Below are 19,194 nucleotides of genomic sequence, written 5' to 3'. Positions count from 1 at the left end.
TGGCTCCTGACAGGGAAAAGGGGCAAGGCCCACCCATTCAGTATGCCTGCAATAGCTGTGGTTTGACCTCACAACCAGCCACACCAGGCACTGCCCTACCCACCAATGTGCCCCCAGCAATGTGGCCAATCATTGCAGCCATCTGGGCCAGGGGCAGCACTGCTCACCAGCATGTAAGCAACAATTGTGGCCAAGCCACACCAGGAGGACACAGACAGCCTACACAAGGCACCCCTCGAGTACCTTGTTCTAGTGACTGGGAGGGAATGTGCTTCTTAGGCCCATACAACACCTTACATATGAGATCACTCCATCAAGACCATGAGACATAGCTGATCTACTTAATACATAGAAACAAACACAGTAAGTCAGGCCTAACAAAGAGACAGAGGAATATGTTCCAAAAAAAAACAAGATAAAACATCAGAAAAAGAACCAAATTACAGAGATAAGCAATTTGCCCAATAAAGGATTCAAAGTAGTGATCATAAAGATGCTCACCAAACTCGAGAGAATAGATGAACAGTGAGAACTTCAACAAAGAGATAGAAAATATTAAAAAGATCCAATAAGAATTGAAGAATACAATAACTGCAATGAAAAAATACACTAGATGGAATAATGGCAGATTAAAGGATACAGACAGATCAATAATCTGGAAAAACAAGGTAGTAGAAGTCATCCAAACTGAATACCAAAAAGAAAAAAAGGTTTAAGAAAAGAAGATAGTTTGAGGCCTCTGGGAAAATATTAAGCATACAATATAAGTCTTATAAAATAAACTTTAATAAATAGAATGTAACAAGACAAAAGGAAGAAATAATAGATGAAAACATCCCTAACCTGGGGAAGGAAACCAACATCCAGCTGCAAGATGCAAAGAGAGCTCCAAAAAAGATGAACCCAAAGAGATCCACACCAACAGAAAATAAAGATGTCAAAAATTAAATATAAAGAGAGAATCTTAAAACAGCAAGAGCAAAGCAACTGGTTACATACTCAGTAACACCCATAAGGTCATCAGCTGATATTTCAGCAGAAACTTTGCGGGCCAGAGAGGAGTGGCCTGATATACCCAAAGTGCTGAAAGAAAAAAATCTATGGCCAAGAATACACTCCCTGGCAAGATTATCATGGAGAATTAAGAGATAAGGCGTTTCCTAGACAAATGAAAATTAATGGATTTCATCACCTCTAAACTGAACTTCTGAGAAAGGCTAAAGGGACTTCTTTAAGTGGAAAAGAAAACACCATAACTAAAGATTTAAAAATTATTTAAGAAAAAGTCTCACCGGTATACGCAAACATATAGTAAAGAGAGCATATCCACCATTTATAAAGCTGGTGGGAAACTTAAAAGACAACAGTAGTAAAAACAGTGCACGTGGGTGGTTCAGTCAGTTAAGCGTCTGACTCTTGATTTTGGCTCAAGTCATGATCTCAGGATTGCAAGTTCAAGCCCTATACTGGGCTTCATGTTAGATGTGGAGCTTGCTTAAGATTATTTCTCTCCTTTCTCCCTCTGCCCTTCCCCTCTCTTAAAAAATAGTAAAAGCAACTATAACCACAATAATTAACTAAGGGATACACAAAATAAAAATATGTAAATTATGACAACAAATACACAAAACATGGGGAGAGGAGAATAAAATTGGACTTTTAGAATGTGTTTGAACTTAAATGACTATCAACTTAAAATAGACTACTCTGTACATAGAGCATTGATATGAAACTCATGGAAACCACAAACCATAAGCCTATGATAGATTCACAAAAAATAAAGAGAAAGAAATCCAAATGTACCACTAAAGAAAATCATCAAATCACAAGGGAAGAGAGCAAGAGAAGAACAGAAAAGAACTGCAAACACAACCAGAAAACAATTAACAAAATGGCAATAAGTATATACCTACCAATGATTACTTTAAATGTAAGTGGACAAATGCTCCAATCAAAAGACTGAGTGGATAAGAAAACCCATCGATGTGCTGCCTATAAGACACTCACTTCATACCTAAAAACACACATGGATTGAAAGTGAAAGAATGAAAAAGAAATATTCCATTCAAATGGAAATGAAAATAAACTGGATAACATACTCATATTAGATAAAAAGACTTTAAAACAAAGACTGTAAGAAGACATAAGAAAGGGCATTACATAATGATAAAAGGATCAGTTCAACTAGAGAATATAATGATTGTAAATATCTATGCACCAAACCTTGTAGCACCTAAATTTATAAAGCAAATATTAATAGACATAAAGGGAGAAATCTACAGTAATGCAATAATAGTAGGGCACTTTAATACTCTACTTACATATACAGATGGATCATTTAGACAGAAAATCAATAAGGAAATAGTCGCCTTAAATAACACGTTGGACCAGAGGGACCTAATGGATATATACAGAACATTCCATTCAAAAACAGCAGAATAGGGGCACCTGGGTGGCTCAGTCAGTTGGTTGTCAGCCTTTGGCTGAGGTTACGATCCCAGCATCCTGGGATTGAGCCCCATGTCGGGCTTTCTGCTCAATGGGGAGCCTGTTTCTCCCTCTCATTCTGCCTACTTGTGCTCACTCGCTCTGTCAAATAAAGTCTTAAAAAAAAAAAAAAGAATGCTCATTCTTCTTCAGTGCACACAGAACATTCTCTAGGTTAGATCACATGTTGGGCCAGAAAGCAAGTCTTAATAAAGTTTAGAAGGCTGAAATCATATCAAGCATCTTTTCTGATTACAATGGTATACAACTAGAGATAAATATCAAGAAAAAAACTGGAAAAGCACACAGGCACATGGAAGCTAAACAACATGCTACTAACCAAACAAGGAGTAAATGAAGAAATTAAAGAGAAAATTTAAAAAAAATACCTGAAGCCAAATGAAAATAAAAACAGCATCCTCCATCTACTACAAAGTTATATTCCAACAAATTGGGCAACCTAGAAGAAATGTATCAATTTCTAAACATGTATAATCTTCCAAGACTAAATCAAGAAGGAATGGAAATTTGAACATATTGATTACTGGTAATGAAAATAAATCAGCAATCAAAATCTCCCAATAAACCAATGTCTGGGACCAGATGGCTTCACAGATAAATTCTATTAAATTATTTATTTTTTTAATATTTTATTTATTTATTCATGAGAGACACACACAGAGAGAGAGATAGAGAGGCAGAGACACAGGCAGAGGGAGAAGTAGACTCCAATGGGGAGCCCGACGCAGGACTCAATCCCGGGTTTTCAGGACACGCCCTGGGCTGAAGGTGGCACTAAACCACTGAGCCACCTGGGCTGCCCTCTATCAAATATTTAAAGAAGCATTAATACCTATACTCAAACTATTCCAGAAAAATTAAAGGAAGGAATGCTTTCAAATTCATTCTATGCGGTTAGCATTATCCTGATACCAAAACCAGATAAAGACAGTACAAAAAAAATTACAAGCCAATATCATAGATAAACATAGATCATAGATTCAAGAATATAGATGCAAAACTCCTCAACAAAATATGAGCAAACAGAATTCAGCAATATATTAAAAGGATCATATACCACAATCAAGTAAGATTTACTTCAGAAGTACAAGGATGGTTCAGTATTTCAAATCAATCAATTTGATACACACATTAACAAAATAAAGGATAAAAATCATGATTCTTTCAATAGCTGCAGAAAAAGCATTTGACAAAATTCATCATCCACTTATGATGAAAACTCTCAATAAATATCTTAACATAAGACAGGCTATATTTGAGAAGCACACAACAAACATCATACTGAATGGTGAAAAGCTGAAAGCTCTTCCTGTAAGATAAGGAACAATAGTACAATGCTTACTCTCACCATTTGTATTCACAGTACTAGATATACTAACCATAGCAAGCAGAGAAAAAAAGAAAGAAAAGGCATCCCGATTGGTAAGACAGAAGTAAAATTGTCAATATTTGCAAATGACACTATACTATAAATGGAAAATAAAGATTTCATCAAAAAACTATTACAATTACTAAATTAACTGAGTAAAATTTCAGGTTACAAAATTAATATGCAGTAATCTGTTGCATTTCTATGCAATAATAACAAATTATCAGAAAGAGAAATTAAGGGACACCTGGGTGGCTCAGTGGTTGAGCACCTGCCTTCAGCCCAGGACATGATCCTGGAGTCCCAGGATTGAATGCCACATTGGCTCCCTGCATGGAGCCTGCTTCTCTCTCTGCCTATGTCTCTTCCTCTCTCTCTGTGTGTCTCTCATGAATAAATAAATAAAATCTTTTTTTAAAAAAAGGAGAGAAATTAAGAAAACGATCCCATTTACAATTGACCCAAAAATAATAAAATCTCTAGAAATAAGCTTAACCAAGGAGGTGAAAGACCTATATTCTCAAAACTATAAGACATTGATGAAAGAAATTAAAATGAAAAAAATAAATGGAAAGATATACCATGTTCATGAGTTAGAAGAATCAATATTAAGATGTTCATACTATCCAAAGCAGCCTATAGATTCAATACAATTCCTAGCAAAATTTCAATAGGACTTATCACAAAACTAGAACAAATTATCCTAAAATTTGTATGGAATGAGAAGACTCTGAATAGCCAAAACAACCTTGAGAGAGAAGAACAAAGCTGCAGATATCATGCTGCTTGATTCAAACAGTACTTACTACAAAGGTGTGGTTATCAAAACATTATGGTACTGGCACAAAAATAGATACATAGATCAATGAACAGAATAGAGAGCCCAGAAATAAATATATACTTCTATGATCAATTAGTCTTGACAAATGAAGCAAGAATATACAATGGGGAAAGGATAGTTTTTTCAATAAATAATGTTGAGGAAAACTGGACAGCTACATGCAAAAGAATGAAATTGGACCTCTTTTTTCCAATACATGCAAAAAAACACACAAAATTAATTAAAGGCCTAAATGTTAAGACCTGAAATCCTAAAACTTCCAAAAGAAAACAGGTGTAAATTCTTGCATATCAGTCTTAGCAATATTTTTTTGGATATGTCTCCTCAGGCAAAGGCATCAAAAGCGAAAGTAAGCAAGTGGGATTACATCAAACTAAAAAACTTTTTCACAGTAAAGGAAACCATCAAAAAAGCCAAAAAGGCAACCCTCTAAATGAGAGAAGATATTTGCAAATGATATATCCAATAAGGGATTAATATCCAAAATATATAAAGAACTCAAATAAAACAATATGATTTCTTAAAAAAATGAGTAAAGGGGAATGCCTGGGTGACTCAGCAGTTGAGTGTCTGCCTTCAGCTCAGGGCATGATCCCGGGTCTGGGGATTGAGTCCCACATCAGGCTCTACCCGGGGAGCCTGCTTCTCCCTCTATCTGTGTCTCTACCAATGTGCCTTTCATGAATAAATAAATCTTTAAAATTTTTAAATATAAATAAAAATAGATAAAGGACCAGAATAGATATTTTTCCAAAGAAGACTTCTAGAAGGCCAATAGACACATGAAAAGATGTTCAACATCACTAATCAAGGAAATGCAAATCAAAACCACAATGAGATTTCATCTCACACTTGTCAGAATGGCTGATATCAAACAACAACAAAGAAGAAATAACAGATGTTGGCAAGGATGTGGGGAAAAAAAGGAACCCTCATGAACTGTTGTAGGAATGTAATTGGTGTAGCCACTATCTAAAACAGTATGGAGATTCCTCAAAAAATTAAAAATTAAAAATATTGTATCATCCAGCTCTTCGACTTATTGGTGTATATCTGAAGAAAATTAAAAAATATAATTTAAAAAGATACATACACCTATATGTTCATTGTAGCATTATTTACAATAGCCAAGATATGGAAACAATCTAAGTGTTCACTGAGATGAATGGGTAAAATGATGGTTATACACACACACACATACACACACACACACACATACAATGTGATATTACTCAGCCATAGAAAGGAATGAAATCTCTCCTTTGTGACAACATAGGTGCACCTAGAGGGCATTATGCTAAGTGAAATAAGTTAGAGAAAGATAATACTGAATGATTTTACTTATATGTGGAGTCTAGAAGAAAAAAAAAACAGAAACAGATTCATAAATTCACAGAACAAACTGTCCAAGGAGGATGAGGTAGGGAGGTGGGAAAAATAGGTGAAGGGGATTAAGTGGTACAAACTTTCAGCGATAAAATAAACAAGTCATGGGGATGTAAAGTACAGCATAGTGAATATAGTCAATAATATTATAACTACATATGGTGACAGATGGTGACCAGACTTATTCTAGCGATCATTTCATAATGTGTATAAATGTCAAATCACTATGTTGCATGCCTGAACTAATATAATATCATATGTCAACTATACTTCAAAAAATACATAAATAAATAATGTACTAAATATAATCTTTTAATTAATGGAATTAATTATGTGGCTGAATGATCCAGATTAAAAATTTTTCTATCATTTTAACATTAAGTAGAAATGCAGGTTATTTTGCCAACGTCCCTAATATACTTTATTCATCTGAAAATTCATATTGTTTAAAGTGGACTTCATTTCTTCAGTATTTTTCCTAGCAGAATCATTATAAGATTCTCTTTAAATAACTCCATGCTTATGATGCTCTTGGTATGAAATTCAATCTTTGGAAATTATTTAGTGGAACTAAGCAAATTATTATATATTTGGTTTCATATTTTTGGAAAAAATATTCCACACTAACTATATTATCTGTATTTACAAATACTTAGATCCAGCTGTGAAACATTATTTTTGCATGTGGTCTCTGTAGGGTCCTATCGGGGAACAAGGAGAGAGAGGAGAGCCTGGAGAAGAGGGCTATAAGGTAATTAGAGCAAATTTAATATTTTGCTTCTAAATTGAATTAGTATTCTTTGTGATTTTGTTCGGTTTCAAATAAAAATAAGCATCACTGAGTTATTAGTAATATCTTGTGGTATTAGAACAAGCATAGCTCTTTGTACTTTCTGTTCCAACTTTCTAGAATCATCTTCATCTCCTCTCATTGCTGCTTTTTTCTCATCATTCAGATGTCAGCGGAAATGTTACTTCCTGAAAGACCTTCTCTCAGTGCCCTTTCTATCCATCATTTTATATCATATTTTAATGCTACCTGTATTATCTTACCACTTTTTTGGTACGTTTTTCTTTGTTTATTGTCTATTTTTCTCTACCAAAAAGTAAGATCCATGAAAACAAGACTCTTTGGCTTTTTTTTTTTTATCATTATACCCCCAATTTCTAGAACATAATGTTCCTGGTGTATAGTAGGAATTCATTAAAGAGTTGTCAAATGGGTGGATGAATGTCATTATATTCTCAAGGCTTCTGTCAATTCTTTTCCATTATTAGAAGGATTTTATGAGATGAGCTTCATCAGCCAAAATTATATTAGACCATGTGTAGAATTTACTGTATTATTTTTAATTAGCACATTTGTGTTTCGGATATTCTGTATTCTTGCCTCATGTCCTCTTCCTGTTTACAGTGTCTGTAGCTAAACAAAATGGTCATCTGCTAACTCACTTCCTATAGCTTCTATTATGTTCCTTTGCTCACAATATTCTGTGTCTACTCACAGTATTATTTAATCTTTATTTACATAAATCCTATCTATCCTTTATAATCTAGTTCAAACTCCTTTTTTCCCAGCTCACCCTAACAGGAATCTTTCCCTATTCTGTAGTCCTATATTTATTATTTACAGAAGTCATTCAACAGAAATATTTTACCGTCTTCTGTTGTGGATATTTTTGCTAATTATTTGTAATGTGCAGAAGTATCTCAGCTCTCCAATTTGAATATGATTTCTCTCTTTCTTCTACCATGTTTGTTCTGAGCTTTGTACATAATAGTATACAATATACATATAAACATAATTCATATTTAATAATGAATTGATTGGTTATTTGATCCAATATATTCCTCCCATAAAATTTCAGTAATCATATCTGAAATGAAGATTTAAATAGCTAGATTGAATAAATAAGCTGTAGGTAGATAATTATCATTAATAAATTGATTTTTTCAAGTCTGAAATCTGAAAAATCAGCTTTTACTCCCTAAAATTCTCCTTGAAACAAATGTTGAAGGTAGCTCTAAATGATTGTAATAGTTGTGGTGGTCATCTTGCATTTCTTCTATTTTTAGAGAAACATTTTAAAACATATATATATTCTGTTTCAAATTTATATAACATTTGTGTCTGTATGTGTTTCTAAATCCAGGGAATCCACTGTATTTATTCAAAATTAGGTTTCCTTTGGATTGAGAAGCCAACCCACTGCTTCCAGAATAATTTGAGAAGCATCTTAAACTTCTTAGTTTTTGCTGTGCATACCTTCACACATTCTCAGAAAAATTGGTTTCTTGCAATATCTTCTTTTGGTCTCTACAACTAGAAAACATTTGGTAGCTAAACCAGCAAATTTACTGCCAAACAAACAGGTAACTATTCTTTTGAAAGAAGAAAAGAATCTCTTCATCTGGCTAGGAGAAGAAAAACTCTGCCTGCCTTATTCTTTATAGACACGCCTTACTCAGAAATCCTTCATCAGAGAACTTCTTCATAGGCCCACTGTGGGATCTATTTCTCCTTCCTCATTCCACAAATACTGGTGAAGTTTTCAGTTGTGGATATTTCATGAATTAGTTTGACCCACATCTTCCCTTCTGTCTTATTCTATCCTATGTTCTTAGATTTTAGAGGTCATTTTTATCATTTGCTGCTGGTTTTATTCTAAACAAGCCATCTTAAGCCAGACAGCCACAATAATTTTATTGCTTAGATATCTGAAAGCCATGAAATATCCACACTTGTCCCCTTCCAAGTTTTCCCAAGCACAAGTTTGATTCATACTGGGAAATGATGCTTGCTTTAGAGTTAGATTATTCTGTTATAGCCTCAGATGAAATTTTTAAATGTTTGCTTTTCGATAGTTTTAAAATGTACATATTATCCTTTCACTCTAGGAAACTGGTGGTTAGCATTATCACCAAGCCTTCTTTTTATTAGCTTAAAATACACATAAAATTTACCATGTTAACCATTTTATTTTTCTAAGATTTTATTTATTTATTTGAGCCAAGGGGGCATGTGTGTGCATGAGCAGGGGGGAGGGGCAGAGAGAGGGAGAAACAGACTCTCTACTGAGCAGGGAACCTAACCTGGAGCTCCATCTCATGACCCTAAGATCATGACCTGAGTCAAAGGCAAACACTTGACTGACTGAGCTACCCTGGCATGCTCATTTTAGCCATTTTAAAGTATACAATTAAGAGAATTTTAGGACATTCTCAATATTTTGCAGCCATCACACACTACATAGTTCCAGAACATTTTCATCACCCCAAAGAGGAAGCACCTACCAATTAAGCACTCACTGTTTATTTTTCTTAGCCTTTGGCAATCATTACTTGGTTTTATGTCTCTACTGATTATCTATTCTGGACATTTCATATAAATGGAATCATAAAATATATAGCTTTTTGTGTCTGGCTCATTTCATTTAACACAATGTTTTCAAAATTCATCATGTTGTAGAATTATTAGTACTTTGTGCCTTTTGTGGCTGAATAATCACCATCTTTTTAAAAATATTTTTATATTTACAAATTCTCTTATTACAGTCATGAACTCATGATTATCCTATTGGATAAAAAAATGGAATAGGGGGCACCTGGGTGGCTCAGTCAGTTTAGTGCCCCACTCTTGGTTTCAGCTCAGATCATGATCTCAGGGTCATGAGATCAAGCCCCACATTGGGCTCCTGTACTCAACAGGGAGTCTGCTTAAGGATTCTCTTCCTCTGCCCCTCTCCCCACTCGTGTGCAGGTGTACACTCTTTCTTTCCCCCTCTCTCTCTCAAATAAATAAATAAATTTTAAAAAAATGGAATGGCTAGTGCAAATTTTTACTTCCATTCATTTATCAACTATTAGAAACTTTTAAAAATCTTTTTCACCATGCTTTGTTCTTTTTTCCTTTTTTTTAAAATATATTTTACTTATTTATTCATGAGAGACACAGAGAGAGAGACAGGCAGAGGGAGAAGCAGGCTCCATGCAGGGAGCCCGATGTGGGACTCGATCCCGGGTCTCCAGGGTCACGCCCTGGGCTGAAGGCAGTGCTAAACCGCCGAGCCACCCGGGCTGCCCCTTTTTTCCTTTTAAAGAAACTGAGAATTACTGAAGTCATGTGTCTTGCTCATTGTCATCAGTAAACACTCATTAAGCATCTTTATACATGACAGATCTTATGTCTTATGCATAATAAAATCTCTGGTCACTCATCATATATTTGGATGTCTGCCATGGACCAGGAACAGAACTAGGTATCATGAATTTAATACTGGACACCCCCCCCCAAGGTACAGTCCCCACTTCTGTGTAAAACACATGTAGAAGATATACAGAATAAGAACGTTTAATCAGTATAAAAAAAGATATAGTAAATTATAGCTGTCATCCAGAAAGCTATACATCCCATAGGTCAAGCTAAATTCATTTGAGGCATGAGAAAGCCAGAGGACTTAATGAGAATAAGCATATTATACTGTCAACACCTGCTTTTTAAAACCATGGGCAGAAACATACACATACCTAAGATTAAGTCAGACTCAACTTATGTGAGATGAAGTCCTAGAAATACATTGGATAAATTATGTTCTAGCTCAAACTCCATTTTGATTTGGTTTGGCAAAGTCCGTAGCATCTTTGTGCACAACAAAATAACATTTAAATCCTCAGTTAGCCATCATTCCTTAGCATCAGACATGCATATCCAGATTGCTATGGGATATCATCACAGGCACCTCTACCTCAGTATGTCCTATACCACAGTTTCATCATCCTCCTCAAATTTGATCCTCTTCTTTCTACATCCTCAATTCAGTGAATGCTACCATCAGACATTAAGGTGTTCAAGCCAATAAATGAATCATCCCTCTCTTTCTTTCTCTGTCTCGGTCTGTTTCCCTCTCTATCTAATGCTCTCCCTCTGTTTCTGTCTCTTTTTCTCTCTCATCCTTTCCCTCTTCTCCTTGGTCTTTCCTCTCATCTCTTAAATTCACTTCACCACTTCTTTTGACCTCAGATAGCTCTGGAACCTAGCCACTTTGCCCTACTTTAGTTCAGTTTCATCATTTTTGTCTGAATTACTTTAATAACTTCCTAACTAGACACCCTATCCCCATTTGTAGGCCTCTCAAACCCATTCCCCATCTAACATATTCTGTCAAACTAATCTCCACTTATTCCTCCATGCTATCTCCTTTGTCAGAATGTCTTTTTACTTTGCTACCTGGAACACTCATCCTTCAAAATTCAGCATATCATCACTTCCCTTATAAAATCCTTGGCCATCTAGCTCCTATTGGCCATTTAGCGCATCCCACCTCTAATATCACTAGGCAAAGTCAATCACTTCCCATAACCTTGCCTACGTTACTTTATAATATTTATTACAGCATATTTAATTTTTCAACACTGCAGAAATAGTTGGCTATTCTGTGATCATTCTAAAAGGGTCTCTATGGCAGCCCTGGGGGGCTCAGCGGTTTAGCACCCCCTTCAGCCCAGGGCATGATTCTAGAGTCCTGGGATGGAGTCCCACATTGGGCTCCCTGCATGGAGTCTGTTCTCCCTCTGTCCGTGTCTCTGCCCCTCTCTTTCTCTCTCTCTCTCTCTCTCTCTCTCTCTCTCTCTCGAATAAATAAATAAATAAATAAAATCTTTAAAAAAATAAAAAGGTCTCTAAACTACAGACCAATATGGTAACTAAGTCACAATTGGCCATTCATGGTTTTGAGTTTGCTCAAATGCTCAGTCTCACTGCACTCTCTAACTCCAGCTCTTCACCAATCATTTCTCTCCTGAGTTCTGCTTAATAAATGACTTATAATCATCGTATTTACTTGTACCAAACTTTATCTTCATTGACCTGATTCTGTTATTGCTGACTCTGCTCATGTTTTTCTGGTAAGGACGTGTGTGGTAACTGGTATTCTCTTTAGTTGTGACCATATTCTATAGAAAGCTTTCCAAACTAGACTTTCTCTTTTGCCGCTGTTCACTCTCTTAAACAGGGTTCTTTTTTTAAAATCAATTAGCTGGATCTTAAAACCATAAATATTTGCCTCAAAGAATGCAAACAAAGAGGGCTTCAACTGATCTTTCTGTGAGATAAATATCATTAGCCTATGTAGGCAATTCTTCTAGTCCAGAAAAAAGGAAATGGGCCTATGGCATTCTTTTTGTAATATACAGAGAGTAGGAAGAAAGAAATCTGAAGCAAAGAGGACACTAGGAAAGGGGATAAAAGAGATTGCATGCAGAATTCTTCATGCATACTCTGACATGCCCTTGGGTTGTTGCTAGTTTCTATTTACACACTTGAAAAGGGAAATGTGGTAGGTCAGCATTCCTTCTGAGGAGGACTAGCGTGATGACAGATTGCTGAATATTAAAGTCATTTGATGTGTCTTGGCATTATATACAGTAACAACTCCCAGTTTTCAACTCAATAAATCTATCCAAATGGTATAAACTTAGTTTGTAAAAATGGAGACCATACATAATTCACTTCCACAGTGGAAATAGGTTGAAAAAAGAAATTTGTTCTCAAGCCCTTTTTCTTTGGTTATTTACTATACTAGTTTCCTGACCAAAGTCACTGTAAACCAAGTGGTTTAAAACAACAGAAATTTATTCTCTCGCAGTTCTAGATACCCGGAATCTGATATTGAGATGTTAGCAGACTGTGCTCCCTTCCACAGGCTCTAGGGGAGAATCCTTGCTTTCCTTTTCTAACTGCTGTGGCTACATCACTCCAGTGTCTGCCTCTGGCCCTCTCCTTGGTTGCTTGTGTCTAACTTTCTCTTATATGGATACTTGTTGTAGACAATTCAGGATCATCTCTTTTTAAGATCATTAACTTAATGATATCTGCAAAGACCTTTTTTTTCCAAACGAGGTCATATTCACAGGTTCTGGGAATTAGGAAATAGAAATCTTTTGGTGGGCCATGATTTACCCCACTACATTAACCTATGTGCAAAATGAAACAAACTTTATATTCTTCTCAGTTATCATAATATCCAGTGGCTATTATATTCCACAGCATTTCCAAGAAAGAATCATAATTTCTGTTATACAAATTGCGTTTTATAACATTTTACTGCTATTTTAACCAATATCACCTTATTTTCTAAGTTACATGTCTTTATTTACTATAATAATTCATCTTTTCTCTTCCTAGGGTCATGTGGGTTTGCCAGGACCAAGAGGTGCTACTGGACAACAAGGGCCCCCAGTATGTTTTGAAAATATTCTTTAAAATTCTGGCATTGAAAAAAATTAATGTTGATATATCTTATTTGGTCTCTGCTTCATACATGATTTCTGTCTGGTTTCCTATTAAAGGGTGAGCCAGGTGACCAAGGTGAGCAAGGACTAAAAGGAGAGAGAGGATCTGAAGTAAGTTGAAATTATTTGAGACAATTTGAAACTTAACGTTGGTTTTAGAAAGCAGGGGCATAGGAGCTACTGTTCATTGTGATTTAATTTTTTTTTATTTATTTATGATAGAGAGAGAGAGAGAGAGAGAGAGAGAGAGAGAGAAGCAGGTTCCATGCACTGGGAGCCCAACATGGGACTGGATCCTGGGTCTCCAGGATCGCCCTGGGCCAAAGGCAGGTGCTAAACCGCTGCTGCCACCCAGGGATCCCCTGTTCATTGTGATTTAAATGATCATTCACCCTTCCAGAGCAAGGATCACTGTAGACCTCTAATCAGAGTGTTTGTCACTAAGTGTGCAAAAACCAGATTATTGATTATTTCATGTGTTTTGACTGCCATCCAAATTTCCCCTTATCATCAGGCTTCTCTGGCTTTGTGAAAATTGCCCAAAGCTATCCAGAATGAATGGTCTCTCTTTGCGGTTTTAAGCAAAAATATCAATAAGCTTAAAACCAGCATTGAAAAGTGAAAACCTCTTGGTCAAACCTATATAGTTGTATTAAGAGTAGGGGTAGAAATAGTTTGACTACGTGACAAAGATTCATGCTTGGTTTAAAATCTTTTTGTCTGTAAGACAAGCCAATTATCTGTTATCAAATAAACTAAAAACACATCAGCTTATTGAATTTAGACATCTCTTTTCCTGTGCATTGCTCAATGTTAACTCCGCCTTATTGGAGGTAGTTGCCTTATAATTTGCTGTGTAATCTGTACTGTCAGTTCATTGCTAGTCTACTTTTCATAGCATTCTGATTTCATATACTATCAATTATAAATTAAATTCTTAAGAAAATGTACTGTATTTTAATAATAAATTAGGTGAAAATTGATAAAAAAATAATCAAATTAAGACCGTATTTCTCCAAAGTCATTAAGCAGTCTTCACCCATACTTTGTGTTTACCACATGTAGGAATAAATAGTAAAATTGGGTCGAATCTGATATTACATAGGTGCTCACTCACCTAAAGCCATTTTGAATAGTCTTGACATCTACCTACTAACTCCTTGTCAGTTCCTTAATAAATAAGAACTAATACATTAAAAAATTAAAATATACCATTGAAGGCAAGCCTTAACAAGAATAAATGGAGAGAAGGTAATTGCCCCACTTATTTACAACTTTTAGTACCCAAATTAGAAAAAATAGTTGAAAAAGCTATGAACCTAAAACACTACTACTGCTTTCATGTGACTTCCTTATATTTGGATTAAGTGCCTAAGGATGCACATGCGCTCCCAAGGCTTGATCCTAAAATTTCTAAGCTCTTACAATTAGTACTTTCATATTCTCAGTATTTCCTTTTTCTTTTTTGGCATATGTCAGGAAGAAGAAATTTTTTTAATATTTATTAGTATCTATTAAAATTATGCCAATGAAATTCAAATATTCTTACTAGACAACTATGTTTCCAGCTGATGTGGTCAACTATCCCTAGGTATTAGAGTCAAAAGATACTGAGAAGCTATGGCTTAAATACTGTATAATCGAAGGGAATTCATTCTATCCTGCCTGGGGCAATACTGGCAAACAGTTCACGGTTACATTAAAAACCCTCTTAGAATTTTAAACAGTCATAATTGCTACAAGAATAATCATTGACCATGAATTATTCACTAGGGATACCTTTAGTGGCCAGGTGGACCTTGTCCAATTGTTGTCATCTTGTTTTTGCAAAGCTTTAAATTTGTTTTTTAGGTTTGCAAATGGCCCTGTAAAATCATCTGGACTATCCTCTCATTTTTCAGATGAAGAAATTTAAGTGTCAGAGAGATTGAGTTACCTAAGATCCAGAATTAGTTTACAACAGAATCAACACTAGAAATTTCCTGACTCCTAATATTATACAAAAGCCTCTATTACTTTGAAATCTTTTATAAATCAAGTAAAATACGATTAATCTTACTTAACCAACTAACTTAATCATTGGGCTCTCATATATGAGACAGTGGGAGTCTATACAGAAAAAGAACAAGTCAAAGCCAATTGCACAACCACTACATTTTCAAAAAGATTTTTGTAATTCAAAAGTAGTGAACTGTCCTATAATGGCTTTCAAAGACTAAGACTCAAGCCAAAAATCTTATTTTTCTTCCAAAACAAAATTCCAGATTTTAGTGAATTGAAATTTCTTGGTTAAAAAAAGGAGGAAAGAGTAATTATTGCCTAACTCTAAATCTGCTTATATTGTAAAGCTATCCTAACAAAGTTAGAACTAGCTAAGTGTTGAGATAACTGTCTTTCAGCTTCATTTAAATAAAAACAAACAAGAGTTTGGACTATAATGATACATTGTTAAATGTCCATTATCAAAAGAATTAAAAATAAATAAATAAGTAAATAAATAATTAATTAAATAATTAAATGAAATTAAAAAAAAAGAATTAGACTACCTTCTAGGAGCCTGTGAACTGGTATCATCCCGATGACTGGAAAGCTGTTTTAAATTGATCTAATTTCAAAGGGAGCATTCTTTTTCAAAGATAGCCAGACAAAAGAGAAAGCACAATTTTATGCTCACTCTAAAGACTACATGTAAAATTCATTTGCCTTTCCTATTATGAAAACAGAAAAGTCTGTTTGTTGATTTATGGGGTACTTAATATTTAAATAAGATAATATGAATAAATTAAGTTTGAAAGTAGCATTAGAATACTTCTAACTTTACTATACTTGAATTCTGGGTATTGGTTAAGGAGTAACTTCTTTTCATTCTTATGATAGCAACCCAATCATGTACCAACACCTTATATGACAATTTTTTTCTTTGTCTTTGGCCCAAATCGGTAATTTCCTATTGAAATAGAATACCTCTACATAGGACTAATGTTTAGTAATGTTTGGCTGTTAATTTAGTTATAAGCCAACAATTCCATTTTGAGATTTTTTTTAATGTACAATTTTTTAAAAAATCAATGTTCTACACTTTGATGATCTTGATACATCTAAAATCTCCGTTGTAAGACTGTGTTTTTTTCCTAACTGACCTACTTCCTTTTAGTATGATGACAATAATTGTAATAAGGAAATCTTTCCTGAATTGAACATCTCAAAACAGCAGAGACTATATTTTTGTTATTTGCTAAGCACTTTTTGTCTTCAGTAGATAGATTTTGCCACAATTGTCCTATTACAAGTAGCAAAATATACTTTGAAAGTAATTTTTATAGTTATACTTTCCATTTTGTGTTATTCTATTGGGAGCTGCTTCCTGACGCCCATCCAAGTCTGAATAACATTCTAATTTTCATGATAATAAACCCATGTATGTAGATTTCATGACACATTTAACTTTTCTGAAACAATCGCCAACATAATAGGCATCCCAAAATGTAATCAATCTGTGATTCGTGAATCTCTTTGTTTTTATTTCATTATATGAACATTTGGAGTAAAACCCTTATTTACATGTGTAGTATGTCTGAACCAGAAGACATAAACTCAGGTATACTAAAAATATGACTTTGTTTTTTATATGCTTTATAATGGAACTTAACATCTGTCCTGAGTGCACATGTGCCCATTCTGCTTCGTGATAGAAATCTAATTGGTGGAAATCTAATCAACTGAGTGCCTTTAATTCCATCCACACAAATATCCTACATTTGATTTAGAGTTTTCCCTATTCACTTTCTTGTCAGTTTTGCAGATATATTCTGGGTGGCAGTGGTAGGAAAGAGGAATGGGATGTGAGTTTGGTCTTTAGTCATCTATTTACACTAGTATACACCAAAATGCACATCATCCATTTAGATTCCCAGCTGCCATCATCCCACTATGTTGACATCTACCTTGGCCTTCCTTGCAGAAGTTCTTTAATTCATTCTGGAATGTACAGCCATTTTCTGAGTACAGAAAAGGCACAAAGTCTCCTTATATGGGCCCTTAAGGGCTATATGCTTCTGTTCTTGGCCATGTGGAAATACATTCTGCTAATCCCTATACCATGCCCGGTGCTTGGGAGACTCAGACTTTCTCAAGCCCACAGACCTAGACATCTCATGTAGAAATTTCTACTCTACTGCTGACATTCAGTGCAGTTTATGTGGACTTCTAAATGAAGACTTCAGTCTCCCAAATCCCCTCACTTATCTGAGGGAATTATTGCTTCTCCCCACCCCAGGACTTGAGGGTAGAGTGAGGTGTAAAGGGCCCTTCTCAGAGATTCCTGTTAGTGTCGAACAATCTTGCTTCTCTTCTACTTCTCTTCTTACCTTTCTCCAACTTAAAGATCTTTATATCTCCTCAAATAGGAAAAATTTTCTCTTATACTATTATAATTCTAAATCTGTTCTTTAGGGCAAATTATATGACTTGAATCCTTTGTGACCTTGGTTTTTGATAATCAAATATAAACACAGTCATAATTCTACAAGAATAATCATTGACCATGAATTATTCACTATGGAGACCTTTAGTGGCCAGGTGGATCTTGTCCAATTGTTGTCATCTTGTTTTGACTTTAAATATTTAAAAATCAGGCTTTTGTATTTAAAAATATATTCTTCTCAAAATATTATATCCTTCTCCAATTATTACCCCACCATGAGTTTCAGAGGACTATTTGAAATTCATAAGCTAATGAAACACCTATTGTGAAAATCTAAAATCTAGAACAGATTAGCACTTTACATAAAAACAAATACTGTAAAGGAAAAAAACATTCTGGTTACATATTTGATATTATCACAGTTCATATGCTATTTAATTAATGCTATTAGAAATAAGTGAAATCAATTTTTAATATTAAAATCTTATTTATTTTACTTCTTTATTTTGTTCTAAAGGTATATTTATTTTTAGAGATATTATTCCAGGAATTGCATCTTCTTCAACTAAAGTCATATCATCTACTGTTTCATTTCCTGGTTTCCTTTTTAGAAGGACTTTACATTAGTGATTTTTTTAAGGCAAGTAAAATAGTTTTCCAAGCTGGAGGTAAAACTCTTATTCCATATAATCCCCATTATCAAATTCTAACAAAGTTGGATTTCTAATCTCTTACAGAAAATGTCCTTTTTTTCTAATGACTGAATATATTATTTCTTCTTAAAATGTTAAGATCATTTTCAGTGGATATAATATGTTATAAAATTATTTATTTTGTTATTGTTGTCAACTTGAATCTTTGGCATAATTTATCTTCAAATTTTAATAACAACATCCCATTTTGGTGGAATTATTCTGTTTGTGAGAACTTTCAATGACTTCTGAGAAATGTGTCTGGTAATGACAATATGCTTCTTTTTCTGATTTGTGAACTAGGTCACTCTTTTCCACATTTTTCTTTTTAAAATAATTTTAGGATATCATCAGGATAATGGCATGATTCACAAGGGCAAAGTTCCTAACTATCCTGGCAGACCAGTTACTGCTGAATCAATTATGATTTAAAACCTCTCACACATGGAAAAACAAAGAGTTCCGTGGGAAATAAATATCTTTTCTTTGATTCACAAGTATGTTCTTCTCCGTGCTTCCAGATAAGCACATTTTAGGCTATCGGTTCATGTCCCTTACCACACTGTGACTTGAGATCAGTAACTTTGACTTTGCATTGCCAGCACATAACAGAGCGCTTGATACAAAATGGCCAATAAATGTTTATGAAATTAGTAAAGCACTTAGCCACTTTCAATAGGAAGAC

The 19,194-nt window shown here is 34.6% G+C and overlaps 1 protein-coding gene across 1 annotated transcript in view; it reads left to right on the top strand.

Moving 5' to 3' along the window:
• COL24A1 (collagen type XXIV alpha 1 chain) overlaps positions 1 to 19,194 on the top strand; it is a 384,669-nt gene that overhangs the window by 299,889 nt on the left and 65,586 nt on the right. The window contains exons 44-46 of the mRNA XM_055339781.1: positions 6,802 to 6,855; positions 13,288 to 13,341; positions 13,452 to 13,505. Of these exons, the coding sequence (XP_055195756.1) occupies positions 6,802 to 6,855; positions 13,288 to 13,341; positions 13,452 to 13,505 (162 nt within the window). The remainder of the gene's footprint in view (positions 1 to 6,801; positions 6,856 to 13,287; positions 13,342 to 13,451; positions 13,506 to 19,194) is intronic.

Source organism: Nyctereutes procyonoides, unplaced genomic scaffold, assembly GCF_905146905.1.
Source record: "Nyctereutes procyonoides isolate TBG_1078 unplaced genomic scaffold, NYPRO_anot_genome, whole genome shotgun sequence".
NCBI lineage: Eukaryota > Metazoa > Chordata > Mammalia > Carnivora > Canidae > Nyctereutes > Nyctereutes procyonoides.
The sequence above is the reverse complement of the archived record's forward strand: the minus strand, read 5'-3'. Positions and strand labels throughout refer to the sequence as shown.